We start from the raw sequence: 17796 nt of genomic DNA on the forward strand, positions 1-17796 counted from the left end.
ATGCCATAATTATTGCTATTTTACAATGAGAATAAGTTACAGATAAAAATATCTTGAGTCTGCATGTTGTTCCAAGAATTGACCAATGTGTTATTTCTCTACACAAATTGTTCAAACTGTTTTATTAAACAAAAATACATTTTTTGCGATATTTTCCCAACAGCTGAAATTTCTATTTTTCTCAATAAGGATTCAACTACCGTGCTTTCAAACAAAAAGGCACAACGGAATGAATATTCATTTAAATCTTTTAATGGCTTAATTAAGTTTTCACATAAAAGGCTTCATCTTCTCCTTAACATTTGGACTGGGATTTGACATATTTGCCAAGAGGTGAATTTGATTTGTGACTCCTGAACACATCTCCCCAAGATGCATAACTATAATTTGGTAAATTAGAATATATTTCTTTGTCTTAAAATCATAGAATTGTATGGCACTGAAGTGGAGAAAATGAGGTCTGCAGATGCTGGAGATCAGAGCTGGAAATGTGTTGCTGGAAAAGCGCAGCAGGTCAGGCAGCATCCAGGGAACAGGAGAATCGACGTTTCGGGCATAAGCCCTTCTTCAGGAATGGGGAAAGTTTGTCCAGCAGGCTAAGATAAAAGGTAGGGAGGAGGGACTTGGGGGAGGGGCGTCAGAAATGTGATAGGTGGAAAGAGGTCAAGGTGAGGGTGATAGGTCAGACTGGGGTGGGGGCGGAGAGGTCGGGAAGAAGATCTCAGGTTAGGAAGGCGGTGCTGAATTTGATGGATTTGACTGAGACAGGGTGGGGGGAGGGGAAATGAGGAAATGGCACTGAAGTGGGCAATTTAAACTATCATTTTTGTATCAACATTTTGAAGAATCTCTGGCAGTTTTCAAAATTATTTGAAATGAAGTGAGAGGACCAGATCCAAGACATTCGTTCAGCTAAAATTTATGTTTCCTTGAAATGGAGGCAATGTGCAGAGTGAAAAAAAACATAATGGTACAAATTGCAGCCTCTGATTTTTTTTTGTTTTGAAAAGTTACAGAACATGTATTAAGCCTTTTGGGGCTTGAGTTCAAGAGAGAAAAATAGAGATAGAACAGGGGGTGTGGGCAGGTTGGAGCAACAAAAATAGTGGGTAATGGCAGAAGGAGTTGAGAGACAGGAGAAGAGGAAGAAGGATTTTTTTGATATGAGTTAATGGTCTAAGAAAGATGAATGTTGAAACCAACTATATATCGTATCTGTAAGAAAATGAAAAAAAGCAACTGCTAATTATTATCGGAGTCATGTTGCAACTACATATGATCGGCACAGTATTTCATTCCTAGTTCCATGCTTAAAGAAATGGAATATTGAAGGATAAATATGACCAACACTCAAAATTGTGAATGATAAATAGATTTACTTTTTCAGCAAACTGTTAATTTCTCTTTTTCATTCTGGAGAGATGCTTGTTTGCTGATTTTATTGAGCGATTCTCACTTATGTACAGAAGGCAGGTCAAAACACAAAGTTGTAAGGGTTAGTTCACGAGATAATCCTGGGTGGGATACAACACATTTAGCTGCCTAGTGTACGTTTTTTATTGAAGATGAAGTTGAGCATTAAAGAACAATCTTATCTGACCTTTAATGGCCAGGACTGGTGGGATTAGAGAATACCAGCGCACAGCTTTGTGAGTGCACATCTTCGGAAGCAATACATTTGCATTTATTTAACACTTTAAAATATTCTGACTCAATAATTTAACATTTTGGAATGCAGTGACTGAGGGATAAATGCCACAGATTATTCGTGTTCTGCTTATGTGCTGCAGTGTTGAGATTCCACTCTGAGCTAGTCCAGTCTAAACGAGCGGAAGGTATATATGTGATATTCTGATTTATCTTCTAATGCCAGTAACGAAATATCGAAAACTTCTGAGAAGAGACTATCCTTCATCAGAGACAGAATAAAGTGAGTGGTTAACTTTTTTTAAAAATTAAATACTTTTGTGTCTGCTTATCTCAGCGATTGCACACAGTAGCAGTGTCTCGCCTCAAACCAGGGGCGAATGGGACCCGTTGTCAGCCGTCTCTTTAATGATATGGCAGCGATCAATAACTGGCAACCCATTGGCGAGCTGAGACAGAAACTGTCGACAAAAAAACCCCAAACTAACCAGGGGGAAAAATCCCTTTAACAATGGTTTGTTTTCAGGGAAAGAAGCATCATCTGACTTTTAAATGTAATAAAATTGACAACTAGGGTGTGTATCTCACTGCAATTGAAAACTCTGAAGCAAAGTGTATGCACTGAAGTGTGACAGATGATGTGCTGGCAGTCCCTGAGGTGTGCTGTGTGTTAGCCAGCTGCTCCACACTTGCACCTCTCTCTCTGTTTCCAGAGGCTCTCCTTCTGCTCATAACCTGTGGCTGACACGGACCAAATTTATCCCGGAATAAGGACAGCACGCATGTGCCGTCAACCCGGATGTAAATCACTTGTTTAGAGAAAGCCTGGCTTGAAATTTTGGCAGTGTCACCGGGTCTGGACCGGACCGAGTCGGGCCAGGTTAGAGCGCGCTAACAATTCATGCCTTGAAAAGCAGGTCGGGCAAGGAGAGCGCACCGCACCAAATTCATGCGGTAAATTTGGCCATGACAACCAGCTGAGGAGTTGGGGAAAAGTCGGTGAAATTGGGAGAATTATACCCGGGATAGCTGGGATGGAAATAAAACCTGAGGTCGGTGTATTTAGTCCTGGGCGATTTAATCATTGGCAAATATTTCGGGAGTGCTAAGGCAAAGGGCAAATAAAATTGCATTTAAGAAAACAAGATTACATTGGATGTTTTTATAATTATGCATTTTAAAATGACTATTTCCTGTTTTTTTTTGTACGGATTTAGCCAAACTTTTCAAAATTAATAATGTGCTGCACTGCTGTTGTAGCATTGATCTCAGGTGGTTTGTCACCAGCAAGGTTTGTGATTCAGGAGGTGCCCATCAACCGTGCTCCTCCCTCACCGCAGACTTCATTCATTCCCACAGTGACCAACCAGCCGGTCCGTCAAAGTGATAGCAGCGCTCCCTGTTCCTTCAGGCGCCTCTTCCAATCATAGCTCTACAAGTTTCCAGTCCAGGGCAAAAGTGAGGGCTGCAGATGATGGAGATCAGGGTCTAGATTAGAGTGATGCTGGAAAAACACAGCAGGTCAGGCAGCATCCGAGGAGCAGGAAAATCGACGTTTCAGGCAAAGGCCCTTCATCAGGAATGAAGGCTGGGAGCCTCCGGGGTGGGGAGGGAGAGTACTATAGGTGGATGGAGGTGATAGGTCAGAGAGAAGAGTGGAGCAGATAGGTGGGAAGGAAGGTTGGCAGGTAGGACAGGTCATGAGGATGGTGCTGAGCTGGAAGGTTGGAACTGGAGAGGGGAAATGAGGAGACTGGTGAGGTCCACATTGATGCCACGGGGTTGAAGTGTTCTGAGGCGGAAGATGAGGCGTTCTTCCTCCAGGCGTTGGGTGGTGAGGGAGTGGCCCAGGACCTGCATGTCCTCGACAGAGTGGGAGGGGGAGTTGAAATGTTTGGCCACAGGGCAGTGGGGTTGATTGGTGCAGGTGTCCTAGAGATGTTCCCTAAAGCTCTCTGTGAGAAGGCTTCCAGTCTCCCCAGTGTAAATGAGACAGCATCAGGAGCAACGGATACAATAAATGACATTGGTGGATGTGTAGGTGAAACTTTGATGGGTGTGGAAGGCTCCTTTGAGGCCTTGGATGGGAAGTGAGGGAGGAGGTGTGGGCGCAGGTTTTGCAATTCCTGCGGTGGCAGGGGAAGGGTGGGTTGTTGGGGGATGTGGACCTGACCAGGTAGTCACGGAGGGAATGGTATTTGTGGAAAGTGGAAAGGGATGGAGAGGGAAATATATCCCTGGTGGTGGGGTCTGTTTGGAGGTGGCGGAAATGTCGTCGGATGATGCGGTTTATGCGAAGGTTGGTAGGGTGGAAGGTGAGGACCAAGGGGGTTCTGTCCTTGTTGTGGTTAGAGGGATGGGGTTATCCCATTCCCACCATCATAGCTCACTGTGCTGAGAGAATTAACTCTCATTCAATTCAACCCTTTCAAATCAAACCCTTATTCTACTCATTCTGGTGTCATTTAGTTAGTGGAGTTTTAAAAACTGTTGGTTTCTCTTTGGGGCCACAAGAAAAACACAGCAAAATCTTGACACCATGTTTTGAGTCATAGAGTTGAATAGCTCCTTTGGTCCAACCTGTCCATGCCAACCAGATATCCTAAATAAATCTAGTTCAGTTTGCCAGCACTTGGCCCATATCCCTCTAAGTCCTTTCTATTTATCTACCCATCCAGATGCCTTTTAAATGTTGTAATTGTACTAGCCTCCTCCACTTCCTCTGGCAGCTCAGTTGATACATGCACCACCCTCTGCGCGAAAACGTTCCCTCTTAGGTGGTTTTTAAATCTTTCTCCTCCCCCCTTAAACCTGTGCCCTCTGGTTCTGGACTCCACTACCCTGTGGAAAAGAGCTTATTTACTCTATCCATGCCCCTCATGATTTTATGAATTTCTATTAGTTCACCCCTCAGCATCCAAGGAAACTCCAGAGAAAATAGCTCCAGATTATTCAACCCTTCCCTCTAACTCAAACCCAGCAGCACCCAATAAATGACATTGGTGGATGTGTAGGTGAAACTTTGATGGATGTGGAAGGCTCCTTTGGGGCCTTGGATGGGAAGTGAGAGGGGAGAGGTGGTGGGTGCAGGTTTTGCAATACGTCCGATGACATTTCCGCCACCAGGGATATATTTCCCTCCCCATCCCTTTCCACTTTCCACAAAGACCGTTCCCTCCGTGACTACCTGGTCAGGTTCACGTCCCCCAACAACCCACCCTACCCTCCTGGCACCTTCCCCCTACCACTGCATTATTTGTAGTGGTGTATAGGTATAGGGAGATATACTTTGAAGTTCTCAAGCTAAGGGTGAATAACATGTAAAAAAGATTTTGTTTTAGCGCTTGGGGAAAGTGATTCATTCCTGTATGTTAAATGTGCTGGAAGTGGGTTACGTAGCTGTGCAGATCACATTGATGCCTAAAAACCTGCCTAACTATGTATAAATGATTGCTTCAAGCTTTTGGTAGGAATGATACTTAAGGAGCCACATCCATTCTTTTGAACTTAGGAAGCCTTTTGGGATAATATGGAGGTAAAATACACCATCTGTTCCTAATCTCCTGTTACCCCCATAGTTGGGCTTAAATGATTGCAGGATTTGTGTGTTCTGGACTTACATTCTCCATCATCACAGCTTTACATTCTTTAAGAGCATCTTTTGGGTGCAATTTTAAATGTCAGTTCCATCAGCCCTCTCAGGTGAATGTAAAAGTTCCCATGGCACTGTTTCAAAGACGAATGGCCAATGGTTCCCATTGGTTATTTGGTCAACATTTGTCAGATATATTCTTTCCTTGTTGAAAAGCCAAAACCTCTGGATTATTTTCTCATAGTTTATGTCTAAAGATTTGTCACCTGTATTGAACCATTTCTTTGTACAGCATCCAATGTTTCAGAATTTCCTTTGTACCTCAGTGGCAAGAACTCCACTAAATGTTCAAGATGTGTGCTCTGACCAGAGTTCTATATCATACTCCTGACTTGTGTTCTGCTGTTTTGGCTAAGTCAGCCAATGTGCGTTGGGTTTGTACATTGTTGTTATATATTGGTTGGGCATTGATTGTTACATTAACTCATTTCAGCCTTATCCAATATCATTGATAGAGTCAAATCAGAAAGTGCTGCAGAAACTCAGTCGGCCTAGCATCTATGGAGGGAGAAACAGTGTTAGAGTTTCAAGTTCAATGATTCTTCAATGGAACTGAAGGGAGTTGGACAATTATGGCTTTTATGCTGTTGACAAAGGGAGAGGAGGAGTGTGTGGAACAGATGGTGAAGGTGTCCAGAGCAAAAAGCAAAAGGGAATGCCCGTAGAAGAGGAGAGGTGTAGATTCAAATAGATGTTAATGCTATGTGTAAATAGTAGAAAATAAATCAGCTTTGCTGAGAGTAAACCATGCAAACAAGACAGTGGTGGGGGTGCAGGGGGAAGTTACAGGGAAGTGGATGTAATCAGAGTGGAGGACAGTGTTCACTATTTGATGTTGTTGAACTCAATGTTGAGTCTTGAAGACTGTAAAGTGCATCAATGGAAAATGAGGTGCTGTCTTTCCAGCTGGGCAGCTGCAGCAGGTGTTGGATAGAAATGTTAGCGTGAGAGCAAATTAACTGGAAAATCAGAGATGGCAATGTTGGACAAAGTTAAAAATCACACAACACCAGGTTCTAGTCCAACAGGTTTATTTGGAAATACAAGCGTTTGGAGCACTGTTCCTTCATCAGCTTTCGCTCCGAAAGCTTGTTCATCCAAATAAACCTGTTGGACTAAAACCTGGTGTTGTGTGATTTTTAACTTGGTTACAGACAAAATGAGGGTATTCTGCAAAGCAGACACCCAGACCCATTTCAGTTCTGAAGAAGAGGTAATGGAGTTGAATGTTAACTCTATTTCTTTCTCCAGAGACTGTGTCAGGGTGCCCGAGTTTCCCTGGCACACTTTGTTTTATATTTCCAATTTCCAGCACCAACAGATACTTTGCTTTTTTTTTACCATTCATAGAATGTGTCTGATACCCACTTTGTGTTTCAGTGTGCAGAACTGGTGCATCAGTTGTGCCTAAGTAGCATTTTTACCTCTAAGTCTCACAATAAGCATGTCAATCAAGGCTGGAACTTTAATGTACTATTGAGAAAGTGTCGCACAGTCACAAGGACTATCTTTTTGACACAATGTTAAACAAAGATGTCATCTGCCTTTGCAGGTGGATGTAAAAAATCTGATGGCACTACTTCAAAGAAGAGTGAGCAGGTTATGCCTGGGCCTGGCCATTCTTGTTTTTAATCAACAGCTAGAGTTACCGGTCATTTTTTTTTTTGCATTGTTGTTTGCTGTTTGTAAATGGGCACTGCATTTCCTACATTTCAATAGTGACTATACTCGAAAAGTACTCCATAGACAACATGATGCTTGAAATGTCCTGTACAAATGAAAGGTGCTATATAAATGCAAGTCTTTCTGTTTATTTAATACCAGTTTGAATTCGATTGCATTAAGCTATTATCCAGTTCACTTCCATACTTTGTCCAGCTTGTTCTACAAGTTTAAAATTCTATTCAATTGCCCTTAGCATTATGTGCAAATTCAACCGACATTTGATTTCTGATTTGGAGATGCCGGTGTTGGACTGGGGTGTACAAAGTTAAAAATCACACAATACCAGGTTATAGTCCAACAGGTTAATTTGGAAGCGCTAGCTTTCGTAGTGCTGCTCCTTCATCAGGTGGTTCATCAAGATGAAGGAGCAGTGCTGCGAAAGCCGGTGCTTCCACATAAACCTGTTGGACTATAACCTGGTGTTTTGTGATTTCTAACTTTGATTTCTGAGTTTATGTTCATGATTTATGTCAGAAGTAATAGTGTTGTAAACACTGATCACTGAACCGGCCCATTCAATATATTCTTCCCCTTCTCAACAAAACTCCTCTAACAACTGCCCTTTACCTTTCATCTTTCAGCCAATTTCTTGTCCATATCAAGCATTTACCTTGAACTCCCACAGACGACAGAGAATTTTCGTGCAATTACACAATACCAAAATATGTTTGCACCTATTGTATTTTACTATGACCGGAATAACTGAATGGTATTTATATAACTTTGTGCTTAGTGTATAGCCTTTTTGCTTCTATTAGGGGAAAGTGAGGACTGCAGATGCTGGAGATTAGGGTCGAGAGTGTGGTGCTAGAAAAGTACAGCAGGTCAGGCAGCATCCGAGGAGCAGGGAAATTGACGTTTTGGGCAAAAGCCCTTCATCAGGAATGAGGTTGTGAGCCTTGGGGTTGAAGAGATAAATGGGAGGGCAGTGGGGCTGCGGGGGAGGTAGCTCAGAGTGCGATAGGTGGATGGAAATGGGGGTAAAGGCGATAGGTTGGAGGGGAGGGTGGAGTGGATAGGTGGGAAGCAAGATGGACAGGTATGACAGGTCATGGGGGCAGTGCTGAGCTGGAAGGTTGGAACTGGGATAAGGTCAGGGGAGGAGAAATGAGGAAACTGGTGAAATCCATATTGATGCCATGGGGTTGGAGGGTCCCGAGGCAAAAGATGAGGCATTCTTCCTCAGATATTAAGGGAATGGTGATGGAGGAGGCCCAGGACCTTCATGTCCTTGGCGGAGTGGGAGGGGGAGTTGAAGTGTTCGGCCAGTGGGATTGATTGGTGCGGATGTCCCGGAGATGTTCTCTGAAGCGCTCTTCAAGTAGGCATCTTGTCTCCCCAATGTAGAGGTGACTGCATCGGGAGCAACAAATACAGTAAATGATATGTGTTTTTTTTTCCATGTTGACTGAGCTATTCCAGAGAAATAAAAATCCCTATATCTTTGTATTGTTTCTTTTTTATTAGGCGGAAGGTAAAGTCCTTTATGAGAATTCCTCAAAATATCTTATTAATTTTTAATTGTTTTCATCCGATCAATTTTTCTGATTTCATTAGGTTCTGCATGGCACCTTCTCTGCAAATCAGGCTATGGATCCAACAATATCATCTTAATCCAAATCTCTCCTTCTGTTGTACATGGTGATGGTTCGACTGATGCCAGTGTGATTCAGGTTTGTTCCCTCCTATGCTTAGGTTAAAACTAATCTTGCCCAGTGAATTTTATCATAACATGAAATAAGTCTGAAATTATTGTTAGGGAAATATAAATTATGTTTGAAGCCAAATTGTTCCAATGTAAACATCTAATGTAAATAGAAGGTAAGTAATAATTTACTAAACTATTAGTAATAAGATGCAAGTCATCTGGGAGTTTATACCTTTGTATTTTCAGTGCAGTTAATAAGTGCTTATTACACCTTTATAGGGAATTTAGATGTTCAAAGAGAACATAATTCTTTACAGATGATTGCTTATTGTTGGATATTAAAATGGTACTGTAGCAAAGTATTCAAAATGTATTGATGTCTTGTCTTTCAGCCTAGTGAGATGTGATGGATTTCCGAGGCAAAAAGTATGAGCGTGGGAGTAACTGGTCAGATCCCGAGGTGGTTGAGTTGCTGCAGCTTTGGGCCGATGAGTCTGTTCAGATGGAACTGGAGAGTTGTCTGAGAAACCAGCATGTTTTCAACAGGATAGCTGAAGTCTTGAGGGAGAAGGGGATCCACAGAACAGGAGACCAGTGCAGGGAGAAGATTAAGAAAATGAAACTTGAATATAGAAGAATTAAGGACAACAACAAGATCTGTAGGGGTGGACGGACTTGGAAGTTCTTTGAGGTGATGGATAGAGTGTTGTCCAATAGGCCAAATATTTGTTACAGTACTGTGGGTAACACTGTGATAACACAGCAGATACCACCAGGTGTTTTGGCAGCTGGAGATGGTTATATTCATCATCACCACCACCATCATCTTACTTCTCCGCATGGTATTTCTCATTCTCAACATCCTCAGGAGCTAATGGATATTAAATGTGAGGAAGTAGACTCAGATGAACGTAGTGAGACACCTGAACCACCGCCACCTATTGTACTTTCACAAGCTGCAGATGATCATGGAATGGATGGGACCCTCTTGGAAGGGGGACATCATGATGGGTCACCAGCTGCTAGGCCAGATACTCATACGGATAATACAATTTCTCCATCAGGTTGGTACTTAACATCTCTCATTTTTCTTCTTTTATTCAGGTTCACGTCTTGCATTTATCTGCCTATTCATCTCCTCTCCCCACTTGCTAATTTTTCCCCTCCTCTGCCATTGTTTCCTCCCACTTCATGTCCCCTATTCCCTTATGCTCACTCTTCTTTCACTCTTTTTTTGTGTCTTTTATTCTCTATTTTATTTTAGTTTTAAGACTTTATTCTTCTTTTACCTTTTTGTCTCCTTTTCTATTTTTCTGTATGTGTCAATATTTGTTCAAATGCTCCACTTGCTATACTTGTTTTGCTCAGTGATATCCAGTTGACAAATATTTGTGTTACTGCAATCTGTTTGAATGTGATGTTAATCAAGTTCCCTCCTCTGGACCTTTCCAAAGTTTGACCTTTTTTTCAAAATCATGTGATGAATCAAACTGAGCACAGTGTTATAGATGTGGGCTGAATCAAGGCTGGATAGATAGTTAGGGGAGAAAGTGAGGGCTGCAGATGCTGGAGATCAGAGCTGAAAATGTGTTGCTGGAAAAGCGCAGCAGGTCAGGCAGCATCCAAGGAACAGGAGAATCGACGATTCGGGCATAAGCCCTTCTTCAGGAATGAGGAAAGTGTGTCCAGCAGGCTAAGATAAAAGGTAGGGAGGAGGGACTTGGGGGAGGGGCGTTGGAAATGCGATAAGTGGAGGGAGGTCAAGGTGAGGGTGATAGGCCGGAGTGGGGTGGGGCAGAGAGGTCAGGAAGAAGATTGCAGGTTACGAAGGCGGTGCTGAGTTCGAGGGATTTGACTGAGACAAGGTGGGGGGAGGGGAAATGAGGAAACTGGAGAAATCTGAGTTCATCCCTTGTGGTTGGAGGGTTCCCAGGCAGAAGATGAGGCGCTCTTCCTCCAACCGTTGTGTTGCCATGGTCTGGCGATGAAGGAGTCCAAGGACCTGCATGTCCTTGGTGGAGTGGGAGTGGGAGGGGGAGTTAAAGTGTTGGGCTACGAGGTGGTTGGGTTGGTTGGTCCGGGTGTCCCAGAGGTATTCTCTGAAATGTTCCGCAAGTAGGCCTGTCTCCCCAATATAGAGGAGGCCACATCAGGTGCAGCGGATGCAATAGATGATGTGTGTGGAGGTGCAGGTGAATTTGTGGCGGATATGGAAGTGTCCCTTGGGGCCTTGGAGGGAAGTAAAGGGTGAGGTGCGGGCGCAAGTTTTGCATTTCTTGCGGTTGCAGGGGAAGGTGCCGGGAATGGAGGTTGGGTTGGTGGGGAGTGTGGACCTGATGACGGAGTCAGGGAGGGAGTGGTCTTTTCGGAACGCTGATAGAGGAGGGGAGGGAAATATATCCCTGGTGATGGGGTCCGTTTGGAGGTGGCGGAAATGATGGCGGATGATACGTTGTACGTGGAGATTGGTGGGGTGGTAGGTGAGGACCAGTGGGGTTCTGTCCGCCCCTCCAACTGCTCCGCATCTCTTCCACTTCCCGCTCCTCCGCCCTTGAGCCCCACCCCTCCAACCGCCACCAGGACAGAACCCCTCTGGGACACTTCCATATCCGCCACAAATTTACCTGCACCTCCACACACATCATCTATTGCATCCTCTGCACCCGATGTGGCCTCCTCTATATTGGGGAGACAGGCCGCCTACTTGCGGAACATTTCAGAGAACACCTCTGGGACACCCGGACCAACCAACCCAACCACCCCGTAGCCCAACACTTTAACTCCCCCTCCCACTCCACCAAGGACATGCAGGTCCTTGGACTCCTTCATCGCCAGACCATGGCAACACGATGGTTGGAGGAAGAGCGCCTCATCTTCTGCCTGGGAACCCTCCAACCACAAGTGATGAACTCAGATTTCTCCAGTTTCCTCATTTCCCCTCCCCCCACCTTGTCTCAGTCAAATCCCTCGAACTCAGCACCGCCTTCCTAACCTGCAATCTTCCTGACCTCTCCGCCCCACCCCACTCCGGCCTATCACCCTCACCTTGACCTCCCTCCACCTATCGCATTTCCAAAGCCCCTCCCCCAAGTCCCTCCTCCCTACCTTTTATCTTAGCCTGCTGGACACACTTTCCTCATTCCTGAAGAAGGGCTTAAGCCCGAAACGTCGATTCTCCTGTTCCTTGGATGCTGCCTGACCTGCTGCGCTTTTCCAGCAACACATTTTCAGCTCTGGATAGATAGTTAGAATTGTCACGGTTGTTTTATGTTATTAACTGGAACTTGTGGCACGAGGAATGTGCTAGTTGATGAAATATCCCAGTTGATCAGGAGGTCCACACAACCAATGTAAAAACAGACACTAAGTAATAGAAATGTAATGCAGACACATCATGATTGTACTTTACTTACAGTGTAAATCATGTAAATAATAATGCAACTTTGCCTTAAATAAACCTTATCAGTAGAGAGCCTTCTCACTCATGCCTTCAGCTGATGTCTTGCAGATGACAATAGTACAGTAAACTTCCGGTATTTGACGTAATAAATTTTTTGCTGGTTTATCGAGAGCGCCAGTTCATAAGCGCCAGTTAAAACAAAATTTGGTGTACATCCTGAACATGCTATTGTCAATCCTTATGTTTTATGTAACACACCTGAATTTAAGTCTGCTCAAATGCATCATGCCACGTTTATCTCTGTTGACAAACATCTGCCATTCATAGTTGTAAATCAAAATTGTAGATTGTTTCTCTGATGCCAGATTATTAATGCAGATGATGAAAAACAAAGGAGCAAATGTTGTTTTCCAAGGTGTTAACTATGGCTCACTGATAGCCTTTGAGCCTGGAGATTTTGTTCCAAAACATAAGGGAGTGCAACATTCAAATGAGACAGTAATTCACCATTTGGGTAAGAAATCCCATAGCATTCTTTCTGCAAAGAGCAGGGAAGTTCCTTCTATTTCCAGTGCCAATCGTACCCTTCAAAAAATACCCGAAAGCAAATGATTTTCTTAATATCATATTTCTGTTTGCAGAAGGTTACTGTGCACAAATTGTTTGATTCTATTTGATACAAAAGTGAGTACAGTTGAAAAGTACATTACAGTTCAGTAGAAATACAAGTCTTTCTTTCATATTCTTTCCTGTAGTAATCAGGCAGTTGCTGCCAAAGAACAATGTGGGAAGACCACTTCTGAGGTCTTTCTGCTGAAGTTAAGTGGGTGTCCGTTCAGTTATCGGACCCTCCCTTTGTCTTAATTATATGTAAATATAATCTTATTCAAGTAAGAAATGCCTTGGGTTTGTTTGTTGGATAGAGTTGAACTTCAGTATTTGTTTTCTTCATATACTACTAAACAGAACTGAACTGCTTTAGAGACTTTGTGTATATATCCTATATATATATGAAATAAGTATATTTTTGAAATAAAAAAAGGCCAACTAATGATAGCACACCCAATGCTTCTATAAATAATAATTGCCCTCTGTACGTTTGAATCCAACCTGTTCCTTATCCAAGCTAAATCTACCAGTCAACTCACAACACCTAATATTAATTAGTAATATTTTGTGAACCAATTTGTGGAAAAATTATTCAAAACTAGGAAGGAATAATTGGGTCTGCTTTGAGCCATTCTGGAACCTGGAGCTTATGCCGAATCTCAGCATACTGGTGTACATGCACATTCGGTATAATTTGGGTATGCATATTTTATCTATCTGTAGGACTTCATGTGTTGACTTGAGGTGTTTGAGGTAAGCACATGTCAGAGGTGCACTATGATATTGTAACACATGTTGCTCAGACATTTTTGAACAAATGTAGAAAATCCTGGAGAAACTCAGCTGGTCTAGCATTATCTGTGAAGGGAGAACAGAGATAACACTTTGAGTCCAATATAACTTCTTCAGAACTTCAAAATTGCTATTATTCCCAGGGCAGTATATTCACATGATTCTAACTCCATGACTATGCCTGTGTCAGAGATGGGGTCTGCACTTTAAACTACTTTTCATTTGGTAGTTCTCCATTGGGATTTAAGCTATTCGGTGCAAACATGCATTGCTAAGTTTCAAGTGTAAAAAGCACATAAATGTACTTTGTGCATTTTTTAAAACTTCTGGCAGTAAAACACATAACGATAAACTTGAAAAAATAAAATCCCAATAGTGAGTGGCTGATTTGAGCTGATGTGACATGCCAACAGGACTCTGTACTTAATGCATCTAATGTGACTTCATATTCAATTCTGCAATATTTCATGAAAACTCCAGAGGGCATGAAAATTCCAGTTTCTCTGTGAATCTGAACAAAGAAAACTAATTTACCTAAGAATATCTACCCTCAGTCCTTACTGGGATGTTATGATTTTCTAACATAGACTGTGCATTTCTCCCTTCAACTGAACACTTATTAGTATTTTGAAAGATTTTGCATACACTTCCCCTCAAATCAAATCAGTTGCTTAAAACAACATACAAAGCCACTGCACTCAGAAACAAATATTTAAAAGGCAATACTGGTGGCTGTGCCACATGATTGATGCTCAAATACTGGATGACATTATATTCATGGAAAATAAAAGCATAAGTGAAGTGCAATGGCAGTAAAACAATTTTGCTTTTAACCACATATGTATGATGAGCAAGCTTGGTTTTGTGGCAATAGGATTATAAAACACATTAGGTTGTGCAAATATTGGAAGGAAAGAGCAAAGAAGCAATTTTGTCTTCAAAAACTATAACTTAAGTTTGAAAGTAAACCAGGTTCGTCACAATAACAGAACCAAGTCAAATAGCGACTTAATGGAGAGAAGTGGAATTTAGTGCTTTATTATTGCAAAAAAAACTGCGTTGAATCATTCTGTGATGAATGCGCTATAAAATGTTTGAGACAATGACAGCTCTAGGATCAGATGCCCTTCTGACTCAAGGTATTAATCAGTAAATCAGTAGCCGTTTAGCAAGTTATACTTTGCCCTATATATACTGCACGTCGTAGATTGTAGCTTTCTGCACATGCTGAAGATTGCGTCAGTGAAGTTCCTGAAAATTAAGCCAGAACCCAATCGAAGGTAGGAGCCAATATTTCCTTTGTTATTGAGAAATTAGTCCTAGGAGCATTAACTAAGGTAGTGTTTAGTCTTGGTACTTAACGTTTCTGTGCAGTTTTTATTTTATCATCCGTGTGGATTTGAAGAATATTAAATCATTAGTCCAGGGAAACAGTGTACAGGAAACAAGCAACCAGGGTTTCAAAGTTTACTGCTCTCTGTTGGCAATAAAGATTGTAATGTTCTTCTGAGTAGATGAATTGATTTTTAAAAAGCTTGAATTTATATGTGGTGTTTTTCAACACTGCTAGATGGCCCATATTGTGTTGTAACCGGTGTTTGATTGTCACGAAAGAAAAGGCAGCTGGTTTGCACACAGCATTGGTCTTAAAACCAATAATAATCTGTTTCACTGTTTGAGGAATAAGTGTTAGCTGGAACTCTCAGAGAATCTCACCATTCTCTGGTCCTCTGTGTTTAAATGAGAGACCAATAGATTATCAAAGTTTTAACATCTCATCCAAAAGACCACACCTTCAACAGTGCAGCATTCTGTCAGTTCCTTATTATTTATTCATTCAAGGGATATGGGTAATGCTGGCAAGGCTGTCACTTATTGATCACCCCTCCTGTTGCACTGTAGCAGTCTGTGTGGTTGGGAATTCCAGATTTTTCTAAGCAATAATGAAGAATTGGCAATATATTTCTAAGTAAGGATACTGTGAGACATGGAAGAGAATGTGGAAGTGGTGGTAATTTCATGTGGTTTCTGTTCTTGCATCCTTAAGTGGCAGAGGTCACTCATTTGGGAGAATAGGCAGCCTCGATGAGGTGATCAAATGCTCTAGTTCACTGAGATGATTTGGGTCTATAAATCGGGGAGGGGGAATAAGATGTACTTTAACAAATTAACATTGAGAGAGAGAGAGAGAAAGAGGAGTTATTGTGGTATTATTAGGCTTGTTTGTGGATAAATCCCTAAATCCAGATGAGACGTGGCCTAGGCTACTGTGGGAGACAAGTGTTCACAATAATTTTCAAGTCTTTTTTACACGAGGGATACCAGTGGACTGGAGGATGACAAATGTGTACTAGTATTCAAGTGGGGTAGTAGGGGTAAAGTAAGAAAAGACAGGAAAGTGAGTCTAACACCTGTGGTCAGGAAACTGTTGGAAGAATGCCTGAGGGACATAATTAATCTCCACTTGCAGAGGCATGTGTAAATCAAGGGTAATCAGCAAGGCTTTGTCAGGGAGAAATCATGTCCAACAAATTTGATTTGAAGTTCCAAGGATGTGAATCATTGAGTAGATAAAGGTAGAATTGATATTGTTTACATGACTTCAGTAAAGCTTTTGATAAGGTCTGGCATGGTAGTCTGGTTAAGAAGCCAAGAGCTCAAGGCGTCCAGGGCAATTTGGTAAGTTGGATCCAAAATTGGCTTAATGGAGGAAGCAGAGAGTGATAGTCGTAAGACTGGAAGCTGTGTGCAGAGGTATAACACCGGGTTTGGTGCTGGGTTCTTTATTGTTTATTGTGAATGTTAATAATCTAGATATAAATGTAAGGGGTTTCAGCAATAAGTTTGCAGGTGACACAAAAGTTGGTGTGGTCAACAGCAAAGAAGAAAGACTTAGACTACAGGATAATATGGATTGACTGATCAGATGAGCTGAGCAGTGGTAAATGGAATTTAGTACTGAAATGTCTGAGGTGATGCAATTTGGGAGGACCAACAAAACAAGGGAGTATATGGTAGGACACTGGGAAGTATAGAGGATCAGAGGGACCTTGGTGTGCATTTCTATACATCTTTGAAGGCAACAGGACAGGTCAATAAGGTGGTCAAGAAGGCACAAAAACAGAAATTGTTGGAAAATGCAGTAGGTCTAGCAGAACCTGTGGAGAGAGAAGCAGAGTTAATATTTCGGGTCCACTGACCTTTCTTCAGAACAGTTCTAAAGATGGCTCAGTAGACCCAAAACATTAACTCTGCCTTCTCTCCATAGATGCTGCCAGACCTGCTGTGTTTTTTCCAGCAGTCTCTGTTTTGTTTCTGATTTCCAGCATCTATAGTTATCATAGAGTCATAGAGATGTACAGCATGGAAACAATCCCTTCGGTCCAACCTGTTATACCTCTGCCGACCAGATATCCCAACCCAAGCCAGTCTTACCTGCCAGCACCGGCCCATATCCCTCCAAATCCTTCCTATTCATATACCCATCCAAATGACTCTTCAATGTTGCAATTGTACCAGCCTCCACCACTTCGTCTGGCAGCTCATTTCATACACACACCACCCACTGCGTGAAAAAGTTGCCCCTTAGGTCTCTTTTATATCTTTCCCCTCTCACCCTAAACCTCTAGTTTTGGATTCCTCTACCCCAGGGAAAAGTTGTTTGAAATCACAAAAAAAAGCAAAGGCATGTGGGAGATATTGTCTTGAGGCACTGAATATAAGAGTAAGGAGGTTATGATGGAGCTGTATACAATGTTAGTTGGACTGATTTGTAAGACTGCGTGCAGTTCTGGTCTCCAAACTTTAGGAATGATGTGATTGATGTCTAGAGGGTGCAGAGACAATCCCCAGGACATTGCCTAGGCTGGAGAATTTCAAGTATGAAGAGTAACTGGATTAACTGGAGTTGTTTTTCTTTGGGGAGATGATTTAAAATGTACAAAGTTCTGAGAGGTATCAGGCGTAACATTTGCCCTTAATATAGGGGTCAATAAGCAATTTTAAGATAAGGTTCGGGATCTTTAGATTTGAAGGGATTTTAAGAATAAGGTTCTCGTGCAGAGGTTTGTGGGTATCATTGCTTCAAAGAGTGGTAGAGGTGGGAACTCTCAAGACATTAAAGAATGATTTAGATGAGCTGTTGAAACACCATAGCAAACAAGACTTATGGGCCCAGTGCTGGAAGTGGAGTTAAAGTAGACAAATGGATGCTTAATGACTGATGTGAATACGATGGGCCTGAGGGATTCTTTCCATATTTTAAAAAAACTCTTTGACTCTATAACTCTGGGTGTGCTCTGTGGTTTGTTGGGTGAACAATAG

The 17796-nt window shown here is 42.2% G+C and overlaps 1 protein-coding gene across 3 annotated transcripts in view; it reads left to right on the plus strand.

The window, feature by feature from the left end:
- Positions 1 to 2454: 2454 nt before the first annotated feature.
- Positions 2455 to 17796, plus strand: part of accs (1-aminocyclopropane-1-carboxylate synthase homolog (inactive)) — a 67997-nt gene continuing 52655 nt past the window's right edge. The window contains exons 1-3 of one of the 3 annotated variants that reach the window (XM_043705945.2): positions 2455 to 2527; positions 8582 to 8697; positions 9065 to 9736. In XM_043705945.2, the coding sequence (XP_043561880.1) occupies positions 9079 to 9736 (658 nt within the window). In that variant the 5' untranslated portion in view covers positions 2455 to 2527; positions 8582 to 8697; positions 9065 to 9078. Of the gene's footprint in view, positions 2528 to 2548; positions 2700 to 8581; positions 8698 to 9064; positions 9737 to 11892; positions 12587 to 17796 lie in introns of those variants that run through there. The other 2 variants (XM_043705946.2, XM_087996591.1) reach the window with 2 other exon arrangements.

The sequence above is a fragment of the Chiloscyllium plagiosum genome, unplaced genomic scaffold, assembly GCF_037043375.1.
Source record: "Chiloscyllium plagiosum isolate Xiang-an unplaced genomic scaffold, Cpla_swu_hap1 HiC_scaffold_18, whole genome shotgun sequence".
In the NCBI taxonomy this organism is placed as follows: Eukaryota; Metazoa; Chordata; class Chondrichthyes; order Orectolobiformes; family Hemiscylliidae; genus Chiloscyllium; species Chiloscyllium plagiosum.